The following is a 20,550-nucleotide window of genomic DNA, read 5'->3' as shown; positions in this document are numbered from 1 at the left end:
GCCAAGACAAAGTGAGTCTCGACCTATATCATTAGTTGATATTAAACGATAATAAGAGCAACTTCAAAATGTCAAAGCCTTGGGCAGTTCACTAAATTGTTTGACACACAATAAATGTAGGACAGGCGGATAAAAAAACCTAACCAATTGTGTTTGGAGTAGGAATGCTCGGAGGGGCTCTGAACACCACGCAGATCATATCTCTAGTGAGATGTTCGAGCAATAATGTTATACCTGAAAGGTTGTTCTCCGTGAGGCCTACAGACACGGCAACACCGGCATCACCACCGTACGAAATTCTTCAAGGTGTCACAGTTTTTATTCTGTGGGTTATTTACTGTGCGTCTACATGTTTTATTTATTCATTAGGGATGCATATGTAAGACTGAAAACAGGGTTAAGACAATAAATTATTGACAGAGCTATTCATTTAGCCTCAGATGAGGGTCTGTGCCCTCATGCAAGACATACATGTTTACCCCCACTGACCCGTTATGTCTGTCTGTCTGTCATGTGGAGGGGGGAAAAAAATCATCTCTAACATTCATAGCACATCTGTGACTATGCTCTTTAGACTAGAATGCACATAAAATGTCTGTGTGCAGTGTAATAAAGACAGACAAAGGACCGCTGGTCGCATGTGCTTACGTCCTTTGGTTTGGTGACTCTTGCCTCTCTGATTAGAGGGAGAAAAATGGGTGTAGTACACACAAAGTGAGAATTATGGCACCACACAGGGGAAACCTAGCGGATACAGAGTGAAAGGAAGTAAACCATGTGGTTCTGAAATGATACACATTTAAGGCCAGTAAGTAAAATATGACCTGAGGATTTCTAGTATGCTTATTGTTGTGGTAAGTCAGTGTGTTCAAGGGTTCTGGTGATACTGTAATAACATAAAATTATGTGCTCATAAAATATGGTAAAGGGCCTTTTTGACAAATCAAATGGACATTTAACAGTTTGTAGTACAATAAAGACATCGTATTATAGGATTGACCCACCGTCTGCACAGACCAGGTGTACCAGGTGATAAAAGACTTTTTGTTTTTGCTTCTGTTTCACAGTTAAATGCAGCCACTGGTTCACCATGCTCATAATGCACTTTCTATGGTTTGTCTTATTAAAAAGGAATAGCTCAACATGTTGGGAAATATGTCATTTCCTCTTTTTTTTTTCTTGAAAGTTAGACAAGAAGACTGATACCACTCTCACATCTGTATGGTAAATATGTAGCTATAGCCAGCAACTGGTTAGCTTAGCTTAGCATAAAGACTGGAAACAAGGGGAAACAACTAGCCGGGCTCTACCAAATGTACCAAAATCCACCCAGCAGCACCTTTTAAAGCTCTAACGATTATATATCGTTTGTTTAAAGCAAACAATATGTAATACAGTCAAACAGTCTGGCACATAACTCTCTCATAAATCCACAACTTGTTGTTTTTAATCACGGATTAAACGAGCAACCAAAAGTAGAAAATGTTCTGCTAAGCTACGATAGCCAGCTGCTGGCTGTGGCTTCATATTTAGCGTACAGGCATGACAGAAGAGTGGCACCAATCTGTTCATCTAACTTACTCGTGGCAACAACGTTCCCCAAAACTAAACAACTTCCCCTAAATGCCCAGTGTGCAGGATTTAGAGGCATATAGCAGTGTAGATGCAGGTTGCAACCCCCTCATTTCACCCCTTCCTCCCTAGCATGAAGGAGAAAAGGTCCTATCTAGTTTTTCCATTACTATAGAAACACGGTGGCTCAACATGGCGGGCTTCGTTAAAGAGGACCCGCAGGGTCTGATGATATTCTAAACACAACGTATCTTATTTTCCATTTCTGACATATTCTATAAATATACTATACGGGACCTTTAACCTGACCCTGACCTTTTGCAGAAAACATTCTTTGACACCTTGAGTGTTGTGGGGTTTGTTTTGTTTTTTTCAGTATCTGTAATGAATCCTCTACATGCTGCTAGCAGTCAGTGCGACAAGGTCCTGAAGTTTCACACCGTGAACTTGCCTTCAGAGCAAATGAACATGAAAAAGAATCTCAAACACAATGTGAACACAACTGTTTTCTTTCGATTTATTGTCTCAGTGTTTCACGTAAAGACACATATACACGTCGGATAGGCGGGTAAACACTTTTTTAAGATGCGTTTCTGCAGCTGCTGCGTTTTTTTTTTTTCCATACATACCTTTGTTGGGATAGAAACTCTGGTATATATACTGTATTTTAAGCAGAAGTCTGAAAGCTTTTGTCAACATGACTTGAAAAATTGATGTGCACCTGTATAGCTCTGAGAGCCCAGCTGGAGAACGAGTGGGTGAACAGTCATACTAACTAATGTATGGCTGTCGTGGTGCTTTTACCTGTCAGGGTCAAAGTCGCTGCATGTTTTATTTTTATCACAACCTGCTGCAAGCTTTTGGAGTTATACACCACCTGTATCTCAGCAGAGTACACATACATGTTATGACATGTATAAATCATGACATGTTATATATCAGTCATTTTGTTGACTTAACCCTGCCTTTGCGGTCTAAGACAGCTTCTCTGTGCTATCATGATGCCCTTTCACTGTTGCTGTGTGATCTCTCTCTCTGAGCTTTTTGCGCATGGAAGAGAATTGCTTTCTATTTAATTGTTTATTTTTCAGCATTTTGAGCATTTGCAAACACACACACACACACACACACACACACACACACACACATACACACACACTGTTAGTCTCTCCTCAGCTGATGCTGATTCTAGCTGATTAACTCAGGTTGACCTTTTCCCCTACCCAGCTGCTCCTGTCAGTCCGCGCTCGGCTTCCTTTCAATGCATTATTCTACAACATAACACTGGTCTGTGTGTCGTGAGCCAGGTTTCATACTCCATTGGCACAACGGCTGCACAGTAATCTTCCGCTTGTATAAGCAAAGAGTAACCAGCGGTTTTGATTTACAGCTTCCCGCGCTCAAGCAATTACAGAGCCAGCTCTCCAAAATCAATAGGCCAGCTCGCGCTCCCCCTTTTCAAGCTTCCAGGAGAGGATTCCTCCTCCCGATGTTAAATTTGGAATCAGCAAAGGGACCTTATGCGCACTCGCCTCCCAGATGAAATTGAAATGGACGTTACTGCTCATTCATAAAAATCTTAAGGAGCATTCCTGCAAACATTCAGCCGGCACTGATGCTTCACAGACATCAAAACAATTTTGTTTGCTTTAGTTGGTATTCTCTGTGGCATAACAGTGGGTAATGAAACGTGATCATTATATAATTCCCATTTGTTCTCTCTCCACTTCCATCTTAGATGCCATTTGTTATTTGACACAGTTAACTAAGTTTGTGTTACAGTTTGTTTGTTTTATCCTCCGACAGCAAAAAGAATTAAGCCAGACCTCATAATGTTGTTATGCTCTTTATTCTGTTAGAGGTTTCTGTTCCTTCTTGTCATATCACAAATCATGTTGCGCAGAATATCATTAATGTTATTTGACGGTTAAAAAAGATCTGATAAACCTTCAAAACCTCATAGATCTACTGTTGCGACTTAAATTTCTAGAGTGTATTTCACATCTCACCGTTCGCCTGCTTTGTTTTAACGCAGGTCTGTTTTCAGTCTAAACACCTGCTTAGACTTGGTTGCAGGCTGATTGCAAGTTAGCATTAGGTTAAAGTTATGCCAGGACCCCCACTGGGCACGTCCCCGTCACATCTCAGCTGCAACTCTCACACTTCGATAACTTAATTTTTCGTTGCGTTATGTGTGTCTACAATGAGTAAATATGCTACGTAGTTAAATAGTTTCCCTTTTGGTTGGTTATACGATCCGAAGTTTGCACAGGGTGTTTTATTTTGTAAACTGACCGGACTGTCTATGCTGTTTCTGTGCCTGCGGCGCTTGTGGTGTAGTTACAAACATTCCCTAGAACGACTGCGGTCGTGCCCGGTGGTATTTAGCATTTAGCATCCTTACTCAAAAACGTTAAAACAAAAAAACTGGAGCAGCTGTACTGATGACCTGTAACAGCTAATCAGTGACTTGGTGAACTGTCTGGTTGATCTTCATCCCTGTATATTTTCAGCCCTACATCGTTTAAGATCACGTCTGGCACGTTGATAGGAAGAAACACACGAGAGCGCGTGTTCATGCTAAATCCTTCAAGTGTACTGCAGTGCAATCTGAACTCAACCAGCCCAACTAATATGCAGCGTAGGCCTGTCTAAGCACATCAGCTCTGTTGTGGGGGAGTTAACAAGGAGGCCCAGATGAGTGTCAAAATAGTGCGTTCATCAAAGGGCAGAGCAGCCGCGCTGCTTTGGTGGAGGCTGCAGAAGCGTCGACTGCGATGACCTCTAATTCACTCTGACCTCTGGTGTTTTTCTAGTAATCAAACGCATCACCCCTCCCTCCTGCTTAGAATCTACAAATACATCGAGATGAAGATGTTTTACACAGCCTGAAGAAAAGTGGCCATCAGAAAATAACCAGATAATATGAGAGGAAGACCTCAAAATATGAATGTGTGTCAGTATTTAAATCCAAACAGGCTCTGTCACATCTGATTTGTTTATTGTAATTTTCTGAGTAACACATTTTGGCCAGTATCAATTTATTTTTACCTCCTTCATAGACAGAGATTGATAGTTTTGGCTTAAATGCTTGTGGGCAGGTGTCTGAAAATTAGCAATCATATTCTGCTAATGTGCACATGAAAAATTACAAAAACAATGCAAGCGTGAGAGTAAATAGCTTTTCCAGACACAGTGGGTTATTGTCTTCCTGTTCTACACACAATAAAATGTAACTGGTGTTGTAAGTTCGTCCTTGATTTAGGCTTTCTGAATGGAAAATACCGCATTAAACACCGTACTCTGTTTAGTCTGTGTTTTATTAGGATGGTCACTTAAATAGTCTAATTTATTATGTGTTGATGCACTTAACTACTTCCACTGTACAACCAATTAAGTAACCATGTTACTATTTTTTTCCACTTTAAGCAGTGACATTTTTGTCTTAATTAAACTCTAATGCACTTCCTCCCTTAAAGCTGCGCCTCTATCTGATCCGATTCAGTCCGGTGTGATGTGATCTAAGTTGAAATTAAAAAGCTCTTCCTGTCTGATTCATCCACGCGCTGCGAAACGATAATGCGCGGCATAATAAATAAAATATCGAACGCCTCAGCTCTGTATTCGACATACACTAGCCACCAGGATAAACCTCCCCGGTTACGCTGCGCTGCATCAGGAGGGGTGTTTGTGTTTATGTATGTGTGTGTGTGTGTGTGTGTGTGTGTGTGTGTGTGTGTGTGTGTGTGTGTGTGTTCTGCCAGAACTTCTGGGACCAAAGACTCACTTACAGTCAAGTGGAACAGTGAAGCTGCCTCTTTGTTTGTGTCCATGTTGGAAACTAAAGTGTGCATTTGTTTAATGCTGTCTAGAAAAGTTACATGAACTTCAGAGTTCATATGTGCATTATTAAATTCTGGAGTCAGACCAAATATGCCGCACAACCCTGTGGTGATTCACCACAATTCCTGATCTGGTCTGATATGGCCTAAAGACTAGACGTCTTCACTTGGTTCCTAATATTTGAAGCATGACATAGGACTTGACTTGGGTCTGATTGATTTGGGTAGGGTCCTGTTCTATTGTGGTGGGCCTCCTGAACCCTGAATTTGCTCTGTTACAGAAAATGTGGTACCAAAAGACGAAGAAACTCAAAAATGAAGTCTGTGAAGTTTCTCAGTCATCCAAGTCATCTTTCTTTAAGAAGTGTTCCATCTGGGGCAACTGGACTTGGTTGTAGATCCATGAAGACATCTCACCTCTCAAGAGGCTCAGACCTATGGTTCATTAGCTCTGGTTAGGAGTTGGTAAACCTTTCCGCTGGTGTTTCCATTGGTTTTGTTTGTTTTCATACAGAAAAATTAAGTGAACCCAAACGTGTCACTAAAAACCATCTGAGAATGCTCAAGCCAATCTTTGGTCAGATGTGCCTGGGATGTAAGCAGAAAAGTCAATTCAGTAAGAACGTCCTTTTACCCTAACATCAATAAGGAAACATTTGTCTTTGCTTGTCCAAGTGAGACATCATTTCGCTCTCTGGCTGGCTGCTAGCAACTGATTATTTCCCTCATCTGCATCTCATTATACAAAGAACACTTACAGGCTACAGGATCTGTTCAGCTCTTCTTGAGTGCACCTTGCAGATTGAGGTCAGATCGATCGTTGGATCGTGTTCCCATCCACCACCACTTCCTCTGAAAGGTTTTGGTGTGTATGTTTTGGTACTTTTTGTACTGTGATCGCTGTGTTCAGATTTGTCCAAAGGAATCTTGGCAGGAGGGATGGTGAACCAATTCAAGCCAATTAAACAACACTAAAAATCCAGTTTGCATTTACACCTGATCTGAAGAACCATGTAGATTAGAAAAAACAGGTTTTCCATTGGTCAGTTTCAGTTCAGGTCCAAGAGACTCACATGGCTTCACCATGTCACATACATTAAATACTTTGCAAAACTAAAAACAGTCTCCTTGGTATCTCAGTGATTCAGGGAACTGAATAAATCTAAACTTTTTTTTACGTAATCAAGTTTGATTGTGATTATATACAGGTAAAAATGTTTGTTTTTTTAAACTAAGTGTATATCCCATCTGTTTTTGGTGAAATACTGAAACATACTGCAGAGACGTGGGCAGATTTATTTACTTTTTGAATACTGTTAATGCAAATACAATCTGTTTGTTGTCCTCGAGTGTCCCAACACAGCATGTGTATTTGCATTTCTATCGGCAGCAGGTACAGTATTGCTCTACATGATTCATACTGTATGAAATACCAACACGAAGGGCATTGTGTTACTGTCATTTCACTACTGCGTCAGCAGACAAGCTGCAGCCCTGCACGCATTGGTCTGTTTGTATTTTCACTCTGTGTCAAATACCTTGATGTCTGTGTAATAAGTTGTCACGTCCATACCAAACAGATGAGCATTATTGAAGTCTGCTGACAGTTTAGCTAAAGCCAAGTGCTTGAAATGCTGCTGAGATGGATCCTTCCACTTGAGTGCCCTAAGGAGGCCTCCCTTCACACTGTGCCAGTCAAGCCATGCCGTGACACTCCCGTCTCTCAACAGGCAGAGCATTGCGGATGGCACTCGCTGTCACAACACGGCAAAATCGCTGCCTCGCTCTCCCACTGATCATGGCGTCTGCTGAACGATCACAGAGAATGCAGACTCTAGACCACCCTGGCGGTGTCTCAGCTCCCCGAGAGCATGATAGGGTTGGTGACCTTTCCTCTGCTCCCTCCGTACGAGACTCAAACTCTGGAGGCATCTCCAGGGACGGCCTCCAGATTTCAATTCGTCATCCCTTCAGGAGCACTCGTCATCGCTTAAACCTAAATTCTGCGTATGATGGGTGCAGAAATGAATTCATTTATGGGTTAACATGGAATAGCTACGCTCATATTTTATGTCAGGTATACTCGTGTGTCATTTATTCTTTTTAAATGTAAGATTCATGGCGTAAGAAAACCATGTCATTCCATCGCCAAGGTACATAAGGTAACCTAACCGCTGCACAGATAGAAATACCTCAAATACCAAATAGAAGTGATACAGTTAATGAATGGAGTCACATCGAATCTGAAGTGAAGTGAAGCTGTGGAGGACCTTTGACTTCCACCCACACCTCCCTCTCCTGTGCTGTTGAATCAGGAGGTGACGGAGAACTGAATAAATTAGACCTCAGTCACATTCAGAAGTTTACACACTGTATATTTAACATATAATAAGAAATACAACAATGAACACAGTCTTTAAATTGGTAGAGTGTGCAGCCTGGCTTCTCTGAGATCTCTCATTGAGAAAAAAAAGTGAATCTATCTATATACAGCACTTTAAGCCCTTTTTGGTTTTTAAAGGATAACTGTAGTTCGACAGTTTGTTGTTGTTGTTGTTTGCATTCTCACCAAGAGTTAAGAAGTTCAATGCCAATTTGTCAATGTGTGATATATATATATATATATATATATATATATGGCTACAGCCAGCAGTAGCTTTACTTAGCAGACTGGTAAAGATGGGAAACAGCCTGGCTCTGTGCACTGGCAACACAACCTCCCTACCAGCACCTCTACGCTCGCTAATAAACATTTTATATTATATATGTTTGTTTTTTTAAACTTTTCGACAAAGCCAGGCATCATGTTAACTTGCTTGTAAATGACATTATGTGACATTATGAATGAACCACACAGTGGCCACTTCAAGTCCAGCATGGACCACAACATGGAGCGTGAACAGGTGTCTGGAGTGGTGCCAGTTCACCTCCTGGGCACCAGATTACTGAAAACCCTAACTGCCCCTGAGCGCCGTTACGTGGCTGCCCATCACACAATTGTGTGGTTGCCTTTCGGGCCTCGTGTAAAACTTTAAGCATTGGAGGATCAATTAATTAAATCTTATTATTGTTATTATTATTATTATTATTTTGTTAGCTTCTCCCTTATCCATGATATCTACCAACGCACTCTGGTGATGGTCTCATTTCCATTTTCTCTCAGGTGTCAGATGATACCAAAAGTGTATCTTTTTATACTTTTTTCTAGGGAGACATATTATTATATCCAGCCTGTTTTGACTGGAAGCGACTCATGGATGTAGAACGTGACTCACTGAAATATTCATTCATTTATTCCATCATTGTTTCGCTCACCTGTCCTATTTGTCACAGCCACTTGAAGGCTTTGCAGTATATATACCGTGACATTGTATGCCCTTGTTTTTAGTGTATCTACTTTTACTGTTTCCATGTATACTTGAGCTGCTGTCATACTATAATGACAGGAATGCCCTTCACATGTTTCGGCTGTCACAACACTGAGACGCTTTGATTTAAGCGTCTCTTAAGGCGGAATAAATTTGCATCAGTCAGGAAAACATGTAATGAGGTACATTTAGTGACATATTATATTTTATTTATCACTGCTGGTTTTGCAAATGGTTTCCTGCGAACACAAAGGTCAGTCATAAAGAAAATGAATGGTTAGCCGCTGCTGTGTTGTTTAAACAAAACAGTTTGCCCATATCAAATCCAGATTTTCAGTTAAAACATTGCCTTTTTTTTACTCTTTGACGGTGACAGTTAGCTGAGGAATGTTGGCTTCAGTTGTTTCCAGCTTGTGCTGCTGTCATTGGCATGACACTGGTATGCTAGCCAGCGACTTTTATTCCTTATAAAAGGTCAAAGCCCTGGGCAGCTATTTTTTGCAATGGATATTTTACTCTTCAGGGCTCTGACTCCACAAGTGTGTGGCGTCAGCAGCTTATTTCTAAGAGCTGCCAGAACTGCATCAAGATGACACTCCAGCTCTGTAATTATAGGGCTGGGTGGTGTTTAACTTTTTCCTCTCTGTTTGTTTCATGTGCTGCTATTCTCTTTGATTGCTTTGTTGCTGCATGGAGCAGAGATGTTGCCACAGTGCCGGTGGCTCCCATTGACCTTAAGGTCAATCTGGCAGCAGGTTCTGAGTTTTGACAGGGGCAGCCAACTGTGGAGAGAGGCGCACGCCTTCGGGCGCTCAATGTGTTCCGTCAATGTTTGTTAGTCAAATAAACTGCATAGTATCACCCCTTTGTCTTTTATTAACAGGGTGAGCCAATGACAAATTTAGTTTGAGCCAAAAAGCTGTGACAGTCAGCCTCTTTACATCATGAAGTCCCAGTAACAATGCTAAAAGGCTCACCATTGTCCCAATAACATGTGCACACACGCACACAAACACGCAGCTTCGGAGAGAACGGTTACAGTTGCCAGTCTGTGGGATTGATGACATCGACATACTGTAAGCGATGGATGCAGAATTTCACCTCCTGAAGCAGGAGGGGGGTCACAAACGCATGAAAAGCTCATTACAGGGATGAGTCAGGGATGCATGTGGTGAGAGACTGGCCTGTAGTACTGCAGGAGGTGAATGAAACAATTAGTTTCTGCTGTGTGAGAGCTACACAACACACATTTCCCTCTTTTGTAAAGATAGCCTGCAGAAGTGCCACAATCGGTGACTCTCAGGGACTTTTCTTTTTTCACACAGAAGCCCAGAAAATGATTTTTTAGTTGCATCAGTGAGTAGCACGCCCTACTTTATATGATGTTGTTACATCATACCAGAAACATTACATACTTTTTTTTTTTTGTTCTGAAACCCAGTTTTTTTTTTTTTTTTTTTTTTTAGGGGATTACATAACTGTAAATTTTGCAAAAAAATCTACATTGTCTTTGGGTTGTCCTGGTGGTGAAACCAAAGACTCTCTACGTCATGTGTTGGATATAAGATAAGATACATTCATTAAATTGACTTGTTACAGCAGCTCACAGTACACAAGGTAGATCATAAACAAATAAATACAAATAAAAATAGATCAATCAAAGATATGCTAGAAATAAGAGGTAAAATAAAATGAGTGATACACATCTTTCAAATATACAGACATGCAGAAATTGTTATTAAATGAGCCTGTTGAATACACACATGATGTGTAGCATTATATTAAAATGTGTGTGTGTGTGTGTATATATTGGAAATGAAAAAGGAAAGGTAATATTGTCATGAAAAGATGGTTAGAACAGCAGGAGAAATAAACAGTGTAAATGAATAGATATAACTGCACAGGAACATATAATTGCACAGCATGGTATGATTTAAATGAAATGTATTGGGCTATGTTTGCATAGATAGTGACCAGCACCTAATTTATTCTGTGTTTTCATATCTCTCCCTGCATTTGTAAGTGTGTCTAATATCTGTATGGCAGACTGAAGACATTACTTAGCCACTGTAATGAGACAAAATGTACAAAGACCTACACGCTTCTTAGGCCAGACAAATAAAAAGCAAGCAAGCTGTTATTATTTTATTTTTGTAAAATCTTTCAAATTTCTGAAACAAAGTAAGTTTTTCTTTAAGCAGTCTTTTAAACCAGTAACTTATAAATATTTTAAATGACACAGTTGGACTGATGATTGCGACTTTGTTGAGCAAATTGTATAATTTTTATAATTTTGTATTGAAATGCAGCTTGATCAATCGATATATATCGGCCCATAATAGTTCATGTGGTGTCATTATCTGTCGGTCAGTAACAAGAAATTGTAATACGTGCTGTAAAATCTCTCGTTCAGTATGTATCTTGGTCACAGTTTCTCATTTAATTTTAGATCTGAGGGATCCCCTCTCGAGATTGTTTGTTAAAGACCTGTGTTTAAAAAAGTCTTATCAGTAGATAATATTGTACTTTTGTGTATCAATGTTTCCTTTTCAGTCCGTTTATGTAAAAATGATAAAGTGTTTAAATATTAGAAGCCACAGAACAAATACAATAGTTGTGATATTATCAAGAGGAACTACTTGGAGAGTTGGTAACTGATTTTGTAGATTTTTTTTTATTTTTTATTTCAGCTTCAAAAGCCTCATGAGTTTTCTTCCACAGCAGTGCCAGTAAATCCTGAATCTAAACTGTTCCCATGTCCTCAGATAATGTTAGCCTGTTTGATTTTCCATTCTTTTACAGTCTGACTCTCATGTGTAAAATTTAGGATGTACTGTGTGTGAATACTTGCACATTTAAACGCAACTGTCCAACTTCAGTGTGATACTTCAGATCCAAAGAAACACAAAGCACAAAGTTTGAATGAAAATCTGAATGAATGCATGTTTCCATCAACCAGAAGTTTAGCACATCGAGATAAACATTTGTTTGGTACATTTGTAGGTACATGAAATAAACAAAGTCAGAACACAACAGGTAGATTATCAGAGCTTAGTCCATGAATCCACCTGGATAGTCTCAGTTTCAGAGACATTTCAGGGTGACAGTGGAAGATTTGCCCGATCGGGCTGCGTTTTTCTAAATGTTGGATCCGGTTCGACTTCTCTGCCGCAGGTTGCAGAATTTCTTTGTGGACACCCCTTCGGCCTGCACCGATGCAGCTAAAACGCACTACCCCGATCAAATGGGGTTTGTGTTTTTGACGCAGCACCGGGTTCTGTCTGAATCTGCTCTTATTTGGACATTTTTCCACCTCTGCCGAGCGTAAAAATGTTTTTTTTTTCCATTCTGTCCAAATGGAAAAGCACTTAAAGATAACTGTAGTTGTGAGAACTTGTAAAAGCACCCGACCAACTGACCATGAGAAATAAATTAGGACACCAAAACATGTATTAATTTAAAGCAATGCTTCTCAGAAGACCATTACATGTAATCCCAGGATATAATCAGTAGTGATAAGACGAGTCACAGTAGTAGTATTTCAGGACAAAATGTGTATACAGGGCACCCATTAAACATTTATTCTAATTTATATGGCGTGGGTGAAAACATTGCTGAAATATTCACTTGTTAAAGGCGAGGGTTGTCATGCAACTATCACTTGAAAGAGCCAAAAAAAGGAATCAGATATGCTGATATAAGATACGCAGAGCGAAAAGTTCCCAGTATGTGTAGAACACACTTTATCTGCAAACGGAGAGATAGTTCAAAACGGCTAGAGGTCTCGCCATGTTCCACAGAGACATTGTTTAATCATATTTAATGTGCCTTATCTCGGACTATTTTAGGAAGAGAATTGATACCCTCAATTGCATGACTGCATTGAGCCTGATGGTTTATTAAATGTGACTATTGTGCCTGATTGTGCAGTCAAAATGACTGAAAGTTGGAGGGAAGATCCGTGAATGCTTAAGTGTTGACTGGGAATTCTTCCATGGTCATAGTGTAAGTGCTGAAATAGACAGATGCAAATGGATTGTAGAGCCAACAGTCGAGAGCATCAGTTTTGTATGAATAAGGAGCAGGGAAAAAGTTGAGTGAAAAAATATCCAAGGTCTTAGATGAGACTGAAAAGATGCAGAACTTCTTCCTCTTTAGGGGTTTTCCCCAAGCTTGCTTTAAAAAAAATCCCCCCACCCTCGTGGTTTGAAATGCAAAGTTAACAGTTTTACTCAGCCCCCCAAGGCTTGTATAGTCTCTCCTAATCTTTTTTAATGTGTCAAAAGGCTTTCTTGAGAGCCTCTGTGAAATTTCACACTTAAGTTGTTTGCAAAGTCAGTCTGAATTACAGTGTGGAGTGAGGGTTAACTTTTCTGAAGGCGTTAGGGAAAACTTTCTTAAAAACTGTGCGTGTTTTGTTTGTGTATGGAGGGGGTGTTAGAGACAACGACACAGTATGCATTCAGACTGATGCTATATGTTGGGTCAGAACTGAAGATTTCAAACTGTGCCTGACACAGGCAGGTCAGATGATACAAAAATATTGAATCTTTATGTAATTTGATTGTAGGTGGATGTAGATGAGCGTTGTCAGCCTTGTAAAATGAAGATAAATAAATAAATTAGCAGTTTGTAATAATTCAGTATTATCTTTTGCCAACACTCACTGGAATATTATTGTGATGATACAGTCAAATTATTGTTTTACAAAATGATGTTGTCCAAATCAGTCTCAGATTACAAATTGTGAACATTACAAACTGAGTTCTTTGTTTTGTTTTTTTAATGTGTGGAAACAGTTTAAATCATACTCCATTGGGGAAAAAAACATTAATTATGCGTCACAGAACACAGAAGGTGTCGGTCCACCGATTGGTTTGTTTTTGTGTGACTTTGGGGTTTTTAACACATTTGTTCGAACTCACCAAAGTCCACCAAAGTAGGGGTAGTGCATTTTGGTGGTGTCCACCAAAAAACGCAGCAACAGATGGTGAAGTTGAGCCAGATCCCACTTCTAGAAAAACACAGCCCGACGCCATGCTACGTCCACCGATAAGACCGGTCATACAGCCACAGTCAGCCTGAAAGGTCTCTGAAACTAAGACTATCCAGGTGGACTCATGGACTAAACTCTGCTGTCTCACGGAGTCTGGATCGCAATTTATGTTGCAAAAATAGTGACACAAAGAATTTTCCTTTGGTTTGTGTTAGAGTGTGAGAGACAGCACTGGTTGAAGAGGCATACACAGTGAATGAGAGTGAGCAAGCACCGGCATTGATAAAGTTTGTTTCACAGTAGTTACGTTCAGCACAAATAGACACGCCACTCTCACCCCACCCACACCACCACACAACAACTGTGGTGATTCGCTGCAGTGCCTGTTAGACCAGCAACATAAAATCACTGCTTTCTTCAGTGGAGTCTGGTGGCTTTGAAAGGAGTGATTTAATTTCTGGTTAAACAAAAAGCATCTTACTTTTTAACAAAAACAACTAACTCTCATCTGAGGCTGTCCATGGCACAAACAAGCACTTTTAGTGGGCATACTTTGACACATCCTGCACACTAATTTCGCGCTCCCTCGCAGACTCACTCGATACTGGACCAGTTTCAGAAATGTTTCCTCTCATTAGTCATTTAGGTACAACAACATGGGAAATTTCAAGTTTCTGGTTTATTTGTCATGTACCAGTTAACACAGGGTCAACAATGCAATACAATGAAATGTGTTGGAAAAGAGGAACTGGTCAGCTCAGCATCAAGAGCACTCAACAGCTAAAGCATAAAATACAAAACTATAACATCTTAGGTAGAAAAGAACAATATAAAATATAATGTGAAAAAAATATATGTAAGTGTTAATACATATATACAGGTAATAAAGTTAGCTGTATAAAAAGACATGACTTCCTATATACTGTATGCACAGTTGGGCCAAAGTTAAAAAGTACCAGTTTCTCTTTGATAGCCAAATAATCTGACTTCTGAAAGGGTTTTAACACATCGTCCGTGTCCCACCTATCAATCTCTTCACTTAGTAGTCATGACATTATCTCAGAGCACACTCATTAACACTCACGGGTCAAAGACACGCAGCAACTAAAACGATAACTAAGTTAATATGAAAATCCTCTCCACTACGTAGACATTTTGTTCAGATTGTACACATTTGATTAGTTTCATCACCCTCAGAAAGGAGTGAATCCATTCTCTTAATGTAATTTGTGGAAAATGTACCATGACAGTGTAATTATTTTGAGCGGTCCAATTTGCATTTCCACTGCTCTGCTAACTAAATGCTACTGTAGGTTCTAAGGCCTTAAAGATAAATTAATAATCTAGAGTGTTTAAAACCCATGAAACATTTAAATTAAGTAATTTCACTTCCTAAAGGGCATATTGTGAGATTTTTTTTTTTTTTTACATACATATGCAGACAGACACACTTTTAAATAAACATCAGCACTAATCACTGAGACAGAAATCGGGGTGAAAGCAGAAAATATTTTCTGGAGCTTTTAATGGTTCCTTAGGGGCTCCCCTCTGACTTAGATTAGATGGGATTTAGAAAGTTGATGTGTGCACCTCTTTTACCAAAACTTGGAATTTTTTGTTTATGTCAGTACATTATAAGAATCCCAGACTAAATTTTACTGTATATTTCTTCACTGGTAGAAATACAACACAAGTGCTTTTAAAAAAAAATCAGTTTAACCGAGGAATTACAGAGGAGTGTAGCAATGCAGCAAAACAGCTATTTGGGGCATTGCTGTGCAGCAGGCTTTGATCAACTTTTAAGGGGAAATCGATTGGAATTGTTGCTCTGCCCCAATTTAGAAGACGTCTCATCAAAACTGAGTTGCAAAGGGTCTAAAGACTACAAGTGTTCATTTTTGTTCCCACAGTGCTGCAAATTTAGTAATTGACTCTGAATTTTGGCTTCAGGCAATAACCTAATAAGGCCATCCAAGGTTAATGATAGACCCTTTTTAGACTGGCTGAACGTCTGACACCGATATGTAGTGGTAGTGAAAAACAATTATTACTTACATGAGGGCAGGAGCCTCTGACATCTGAGCGAAACGCTGTTATTCTCGGTGTTATTCGCTGCTATATTTTGTTACAGCCTTAGCCAGTGCATAAGATGCCACAGTTGTTCAGACTGTGAGGATCCCAGCAGTGGATTGTGTAGCTGCTTTGCAGTCGTCTCTTCCCAGGAACACCAGCACCACAAATCTCAGTGATTTAACATCTTTCCCGTCCAAACAGCCGGAGTCAGCACAAGTGTCATGTGCCATTGCCAATCTGCTGTCATGGCGTCCTCTGCCAAACAATTTATTGCTTCCCCTCCTGCTTTATTAGCAATAGATTATGGGTGGTCGTGGACAGTGTAGAGCCTCTGCTGTCGAGGTAGCCTTGTAATTGACTCTGGGGAGGCAGGGTGGATAATCATTTGAGTGTAAACCACAGTATCAGTAAATAGACGTTGAATGCAACTGTTGTATTTCCACAATTCAGCAGCATTTAATTTATCAGAGTTTTCAGTTCGTCCAGTTGTTGTAACTTGCTAGTTACAATGTGTTTTATCCATGCTAGCTGAATGTCAGTACACCACTTCATCTGAATAACTAGTCGATGGCATTTTCACACACATTCATGGATGAATCCTAATGATGTTGGTGATCATTTGTGGTTTTGAGTGAAATATCTCAAAGACTTTCAGATGGATTGGCATGAAGTTTGCGACACACTTTTAAGCCACCCTCAGGATGAATTTTAAGAACTCTCATGAGCCTGAATCCGTCGCCGTCATCAGGCCCAAATTTCAAGTTGTCCAGTACTTTGGTTTACCACCAAATATGTGCAAAACTAATGACATTCCCATCATCCCATATTTTTAATTAGCTAATGTTAGCATGCTAAACTAAGATGGTGAACATCTCTTCTTACCATCAGCATGTCTTTAGGTTAGTTGCCTTGTGTCTAAAATGTATAGCTTTGTCCATAGATGTCTATTTCAGCTCATAGTTCATTGCATCTTTCATTGAGCAGTAGTGTAATTTAGCTATTTGGTCGTTTTAACTGGAGCCAACCTTTGCTGCTGTTTTTCAGAACTCTGGATCCTCGGCGACCTCCACCCCGAATGCTCCAGTGACTGGTTACAAACGTATGGTCATTCCAAACCAGCCACCTCTGACTGCCACCAAGAAGTCTACACCCAAACCTCAGGCTCCTGGGGGAGTCTCATCTATCGCCCCTTCCTCTGCCAGCCCGGTGGCCAAACCTCAAAGCCACACAGCCCCTCAGCCTGTCCCAGCATCCTATGCTACAGCCTCAACCCCAAGCCAGCCCACCTTCAATGTCCAGGTAAGGTCGGCCCAACCTGGTCCCCAGCATCAAGCCCCAGGTGGACACCATTTTGGCCAGCAGCCCATTCGCAGCCCTGCGCAGGTGCAGTACATGCCTGCCCAGCCCAAAGGTCCCGACTTTGCCTATGGACCACCCCAGCCTGGCTTCTCCCCGATGTCTCAGGGTGGGTATCAAGAACAGCACCATCCAGGAGTACCTCAAGTAGGTGGCTTAGGCTCCAGGAGACCTGACATGGCCCCCGCCCAAGCATACCAACCTCCAGGCCCCAAGAAGACCTACATCACAGATGTACCACCAAGCTTGGCTCCATACACCGCTGGACCAGCTGTTCCACCAAAGGTAAGAATGTTTTCAATCATACATACAACATCAGTTGCCATCATTTTTAGTTATGTAAACGTAACTGGGAAAAATCATGGAAAACGGTATTCATCCATCCATCCATCCATACTGCAGCTACCCTCGTCATAATTTTCGTCACTTTTCATACTCTGAATTGGTGACAGTCGGCTAAGCAGACTAGCCCAAGCATCCCCAGCCACATCTCCCAGCTCCCCCTGACAATCCTGAGGCGTTCTGAAGCCAGCAGGGATATTTAATCCCTCCAGCGTGTTAAAGGTTTGCCTTGGGGCTTCCTCCCAGTTAGATATCCCTGGAATACCTCCACAGGGAGGAGTCTAGGAGGCGTCCTGATTGGATGCTTGAACCACCTCAACTTGCTCTTGAACCACCTCAACTTGCTCTTGCCAAACCTCTCTGGGATATTTCAGCCCTTCTATCTCAAAGTCTGGGCCCAGACACCATGGGAGGAAAACTAACTTTGAACCCTTGTATCTAAAATTCTGTCCTTTTAGTCGCAACTCAAATTCTGTGACAATAAGAAAGGGTTTGAACATGTAGAACGCAGAAGGGAAATAAGGAGCTCTGGTTTACTTCAGTACAACATCTGCATGGCTGAAATCACATCTGTCTGTTGGAGTCCTGCTCCATTTTATCATCATGAACATAATTCAAACCTTTTAAAACTCTTCGCTTGTATCAGAAACATGCTCTCAACAGTAAACCATGTCCTCAGATAAAGTGCCGTTAAGCCCAGGAGGTCAGCCTGGTATTGTCAAGCTTGTGTTCAAGTCATTACTTGTTAGTTCTTCTGTCTCTGTGCCATCTGTGTGTGTACGTACAGTATGCATATAATTGTGCAGCATCAGTCAGCAATGCAATGGGGAGCTGCTTGCCGTCTTTCATTGAAATGCTCTGAATAAACAGTTGTTTTAACCTTTATGAATTTTTGAAACATCTTCTCTGTTGGGGGTTTACACCATCTGCTTTCATTTGTCTCATAAAAGGCAGCACATATTTATGTGTATACAGTATATCCACCCACTGTGCATAGTAAACTTAAGCTTAAACCTTTATGGTGATTTTTATTTTTCATTTAATTTAGAAAAGAAAGAAAGACTATATCCGAGGGTGAAGATCTAAACATAACTAAACGGTCTACCTCTATCCGGTATCAAGGACCCATTTTTGAAAATATTTGAAGTTGAAAATATGTCACTGTTAATCACAGTAAACTTCATGCGAGATGATGACCAAGGTGATAAATCTTTATTGTTTTCAAAACTATTTAAATTTTTAGATTTAAAAGTCTATTCTGAAAATATGTCGTAGGGGTACCATGTCATTCACACAAACAATGAAATACTAACACACACAAAAAAAGCACATTTATAATAAGGTCTAAAAGCATTACATTTAATCTTGGCAAGAGTGGTATAAGACTGTCAGAGGCCTGGCCTTAAGATTTCAAAAGCATTGCACAATGGACCTTTTTATAGAACTGTACATGACTGAGAAAAATTACAAAATACTGTCGTCCCTTAGAACAGAGTTGTCAATGCCACAGAGACAGCTATTCTAATCTCAATATATCCAGCCGTCGACAATCTCTGGAAAGTGAAAGGCCCTTGAGTTTTGTTTAATTCAAGGATTTTATGCTGGTTCAAAATACAAACTGGGCCTACCAGCCTCTGGGAATAGCTCATCAAGGACTGTATTTTACTAAATACAAATTAGCTTCAACATTGCAGAGTCTTAAAAATAAGTCTAATTATATTTGTTCAGAACAAAAGTCTACATTTTGCTTGAAAAGCTCGCTTCGGTCCCTGCATGATGCATTATTAAAAAACAAAAGGTGGCGTTTAATAGATTTGTAGGCATCTCTTTGATTTCAGATAAAAGCAAATCGCTAACTACAGATATAGCGTACGCTATATATATTTGTCTTTCCCAAGGATATACTGTAGCAGGATAATAGGCTCTGTGCCTCCCTCCCCACCCCCATTCTTTATTTGAATGCTTTGAAACACATCAGGAAACTTAATGCTCCATATGCACGTATTCAACTCGATGATCTGCTGTAAATGACTTTATGGTGTCACATCATGTTTGACCCCGACCCCCCACCCTCCAAACCTTTTGTATCCAAACTTTAGCTCTAATCAGATTTTTTTGTTTATTTGTGCATAGTGTAGCAGATCTTTAATAAACCAGAGACACTAATAAAAGCAAGATTAAGCAAAATCCGTCAACGTTGCCTTTATGATCATCACTCTGCTTGACCCAATGTCGTGACACGTTCATAACATTTTACAAATGGTGTTAAATCTACTAAAAAAAAGTGGGATGTGCCTCTTTTAATCTGTTATGTAAATAAACCAAAACATAGTCAATTAAAGGAACTATTCATGTATTTGTCATAATTATCAGTCGAGTCACTTAACAGTGATTTTATGTAATACCCGATACTTTCTCAGTAGGGGGTCTGTGACTTTGATTGAGGACTTTATTCAAGAGATCGTTTCACATAATTGAGGGTATTCATAGAAGGTCAGTGTCATTAGAAGTCCAAGATGAACTCCTTGGATGAAATTCTATGATGTAGACTTGTTCTGATTAGCTGAGCTGCTCTGCCCCCCGCCTCACCCCACGTTACCCCCTGTCACCCAGCACGCAATCCTCCCAATGTGCCCTTACTCACACGTAAAGTGAAGGTGTAAAAACAGCCTCTCACATCAACAGGCTCCAAGGACGCTTAATTACCCAAATCCAGCAGTGTTTGATCTCTATTGTAGTCCAAAAAATTAACAGATTTCATGGCTGCCGGTTAACATACCAATTTCCACGAGTCTCTCCGTCTTTCCCGAAATTGGAGGAAAGCTAAGCTGGATGATGACTTGTGTTATTGCTGAGCTTGAGTGACGTTTGACAGGGGAGGATTATTTTGAACCGCTCAATCCCCGCAGCCAGTTAAAGCCCCCTCGAAGGTCAATGATGGTTTCAACTGTCAAACATGTTTAAATATCTGACATTTCTCTGCCTTCTGGTACTGGCCACT

The 20,550-nt window shown here is 40.4% G+C and overlaps 1 protein-coding gene across 6 annotated transcripts in view; it reads left to right on the top strand.

The window, feature by feature from the left end:
- lpp (LIM domain containing preferred translocation partner in lipoma) overlaps positions 1-20,550 on the top strand; it is a 142,864-nt gene that overhangs the window by 70,364 nt on the left and 51,950 nt on the right. For all 6 annotated transcript variants that reach the window (XM_019275358.2, XM_019275360.2, XM_019275354.2 and 3 more), the window contains one exon: positions 16,896-17,492. In XM_019275358.2, coding sequence (XP_019130903.1) covers positions 16,896-17,492 — 597 coding nt within the window. The remainder of the gene's footprint in view (positions 1-16,895; positions 17,493-20,550) is intronic.

The sequence above is a fragment of the Larimichthys crocea genome, chromosome XVII (assembly GCF_000972845.2).
Source record: "Larimichthys crocea isolate SSNF chromosome XVII, L_crocea_2.0, whole genome shotgun sequence".
NCBI classification, from domain to species: domain Eukaryota; kingdom Metazoa; phylum Chordata; class Actinopteri; family Sciaenidae; genus Larimichthys; species Larimichthys crocea.
This window is presented reverse-complemented; position numbering and strand designations above follow the sequence as displayed.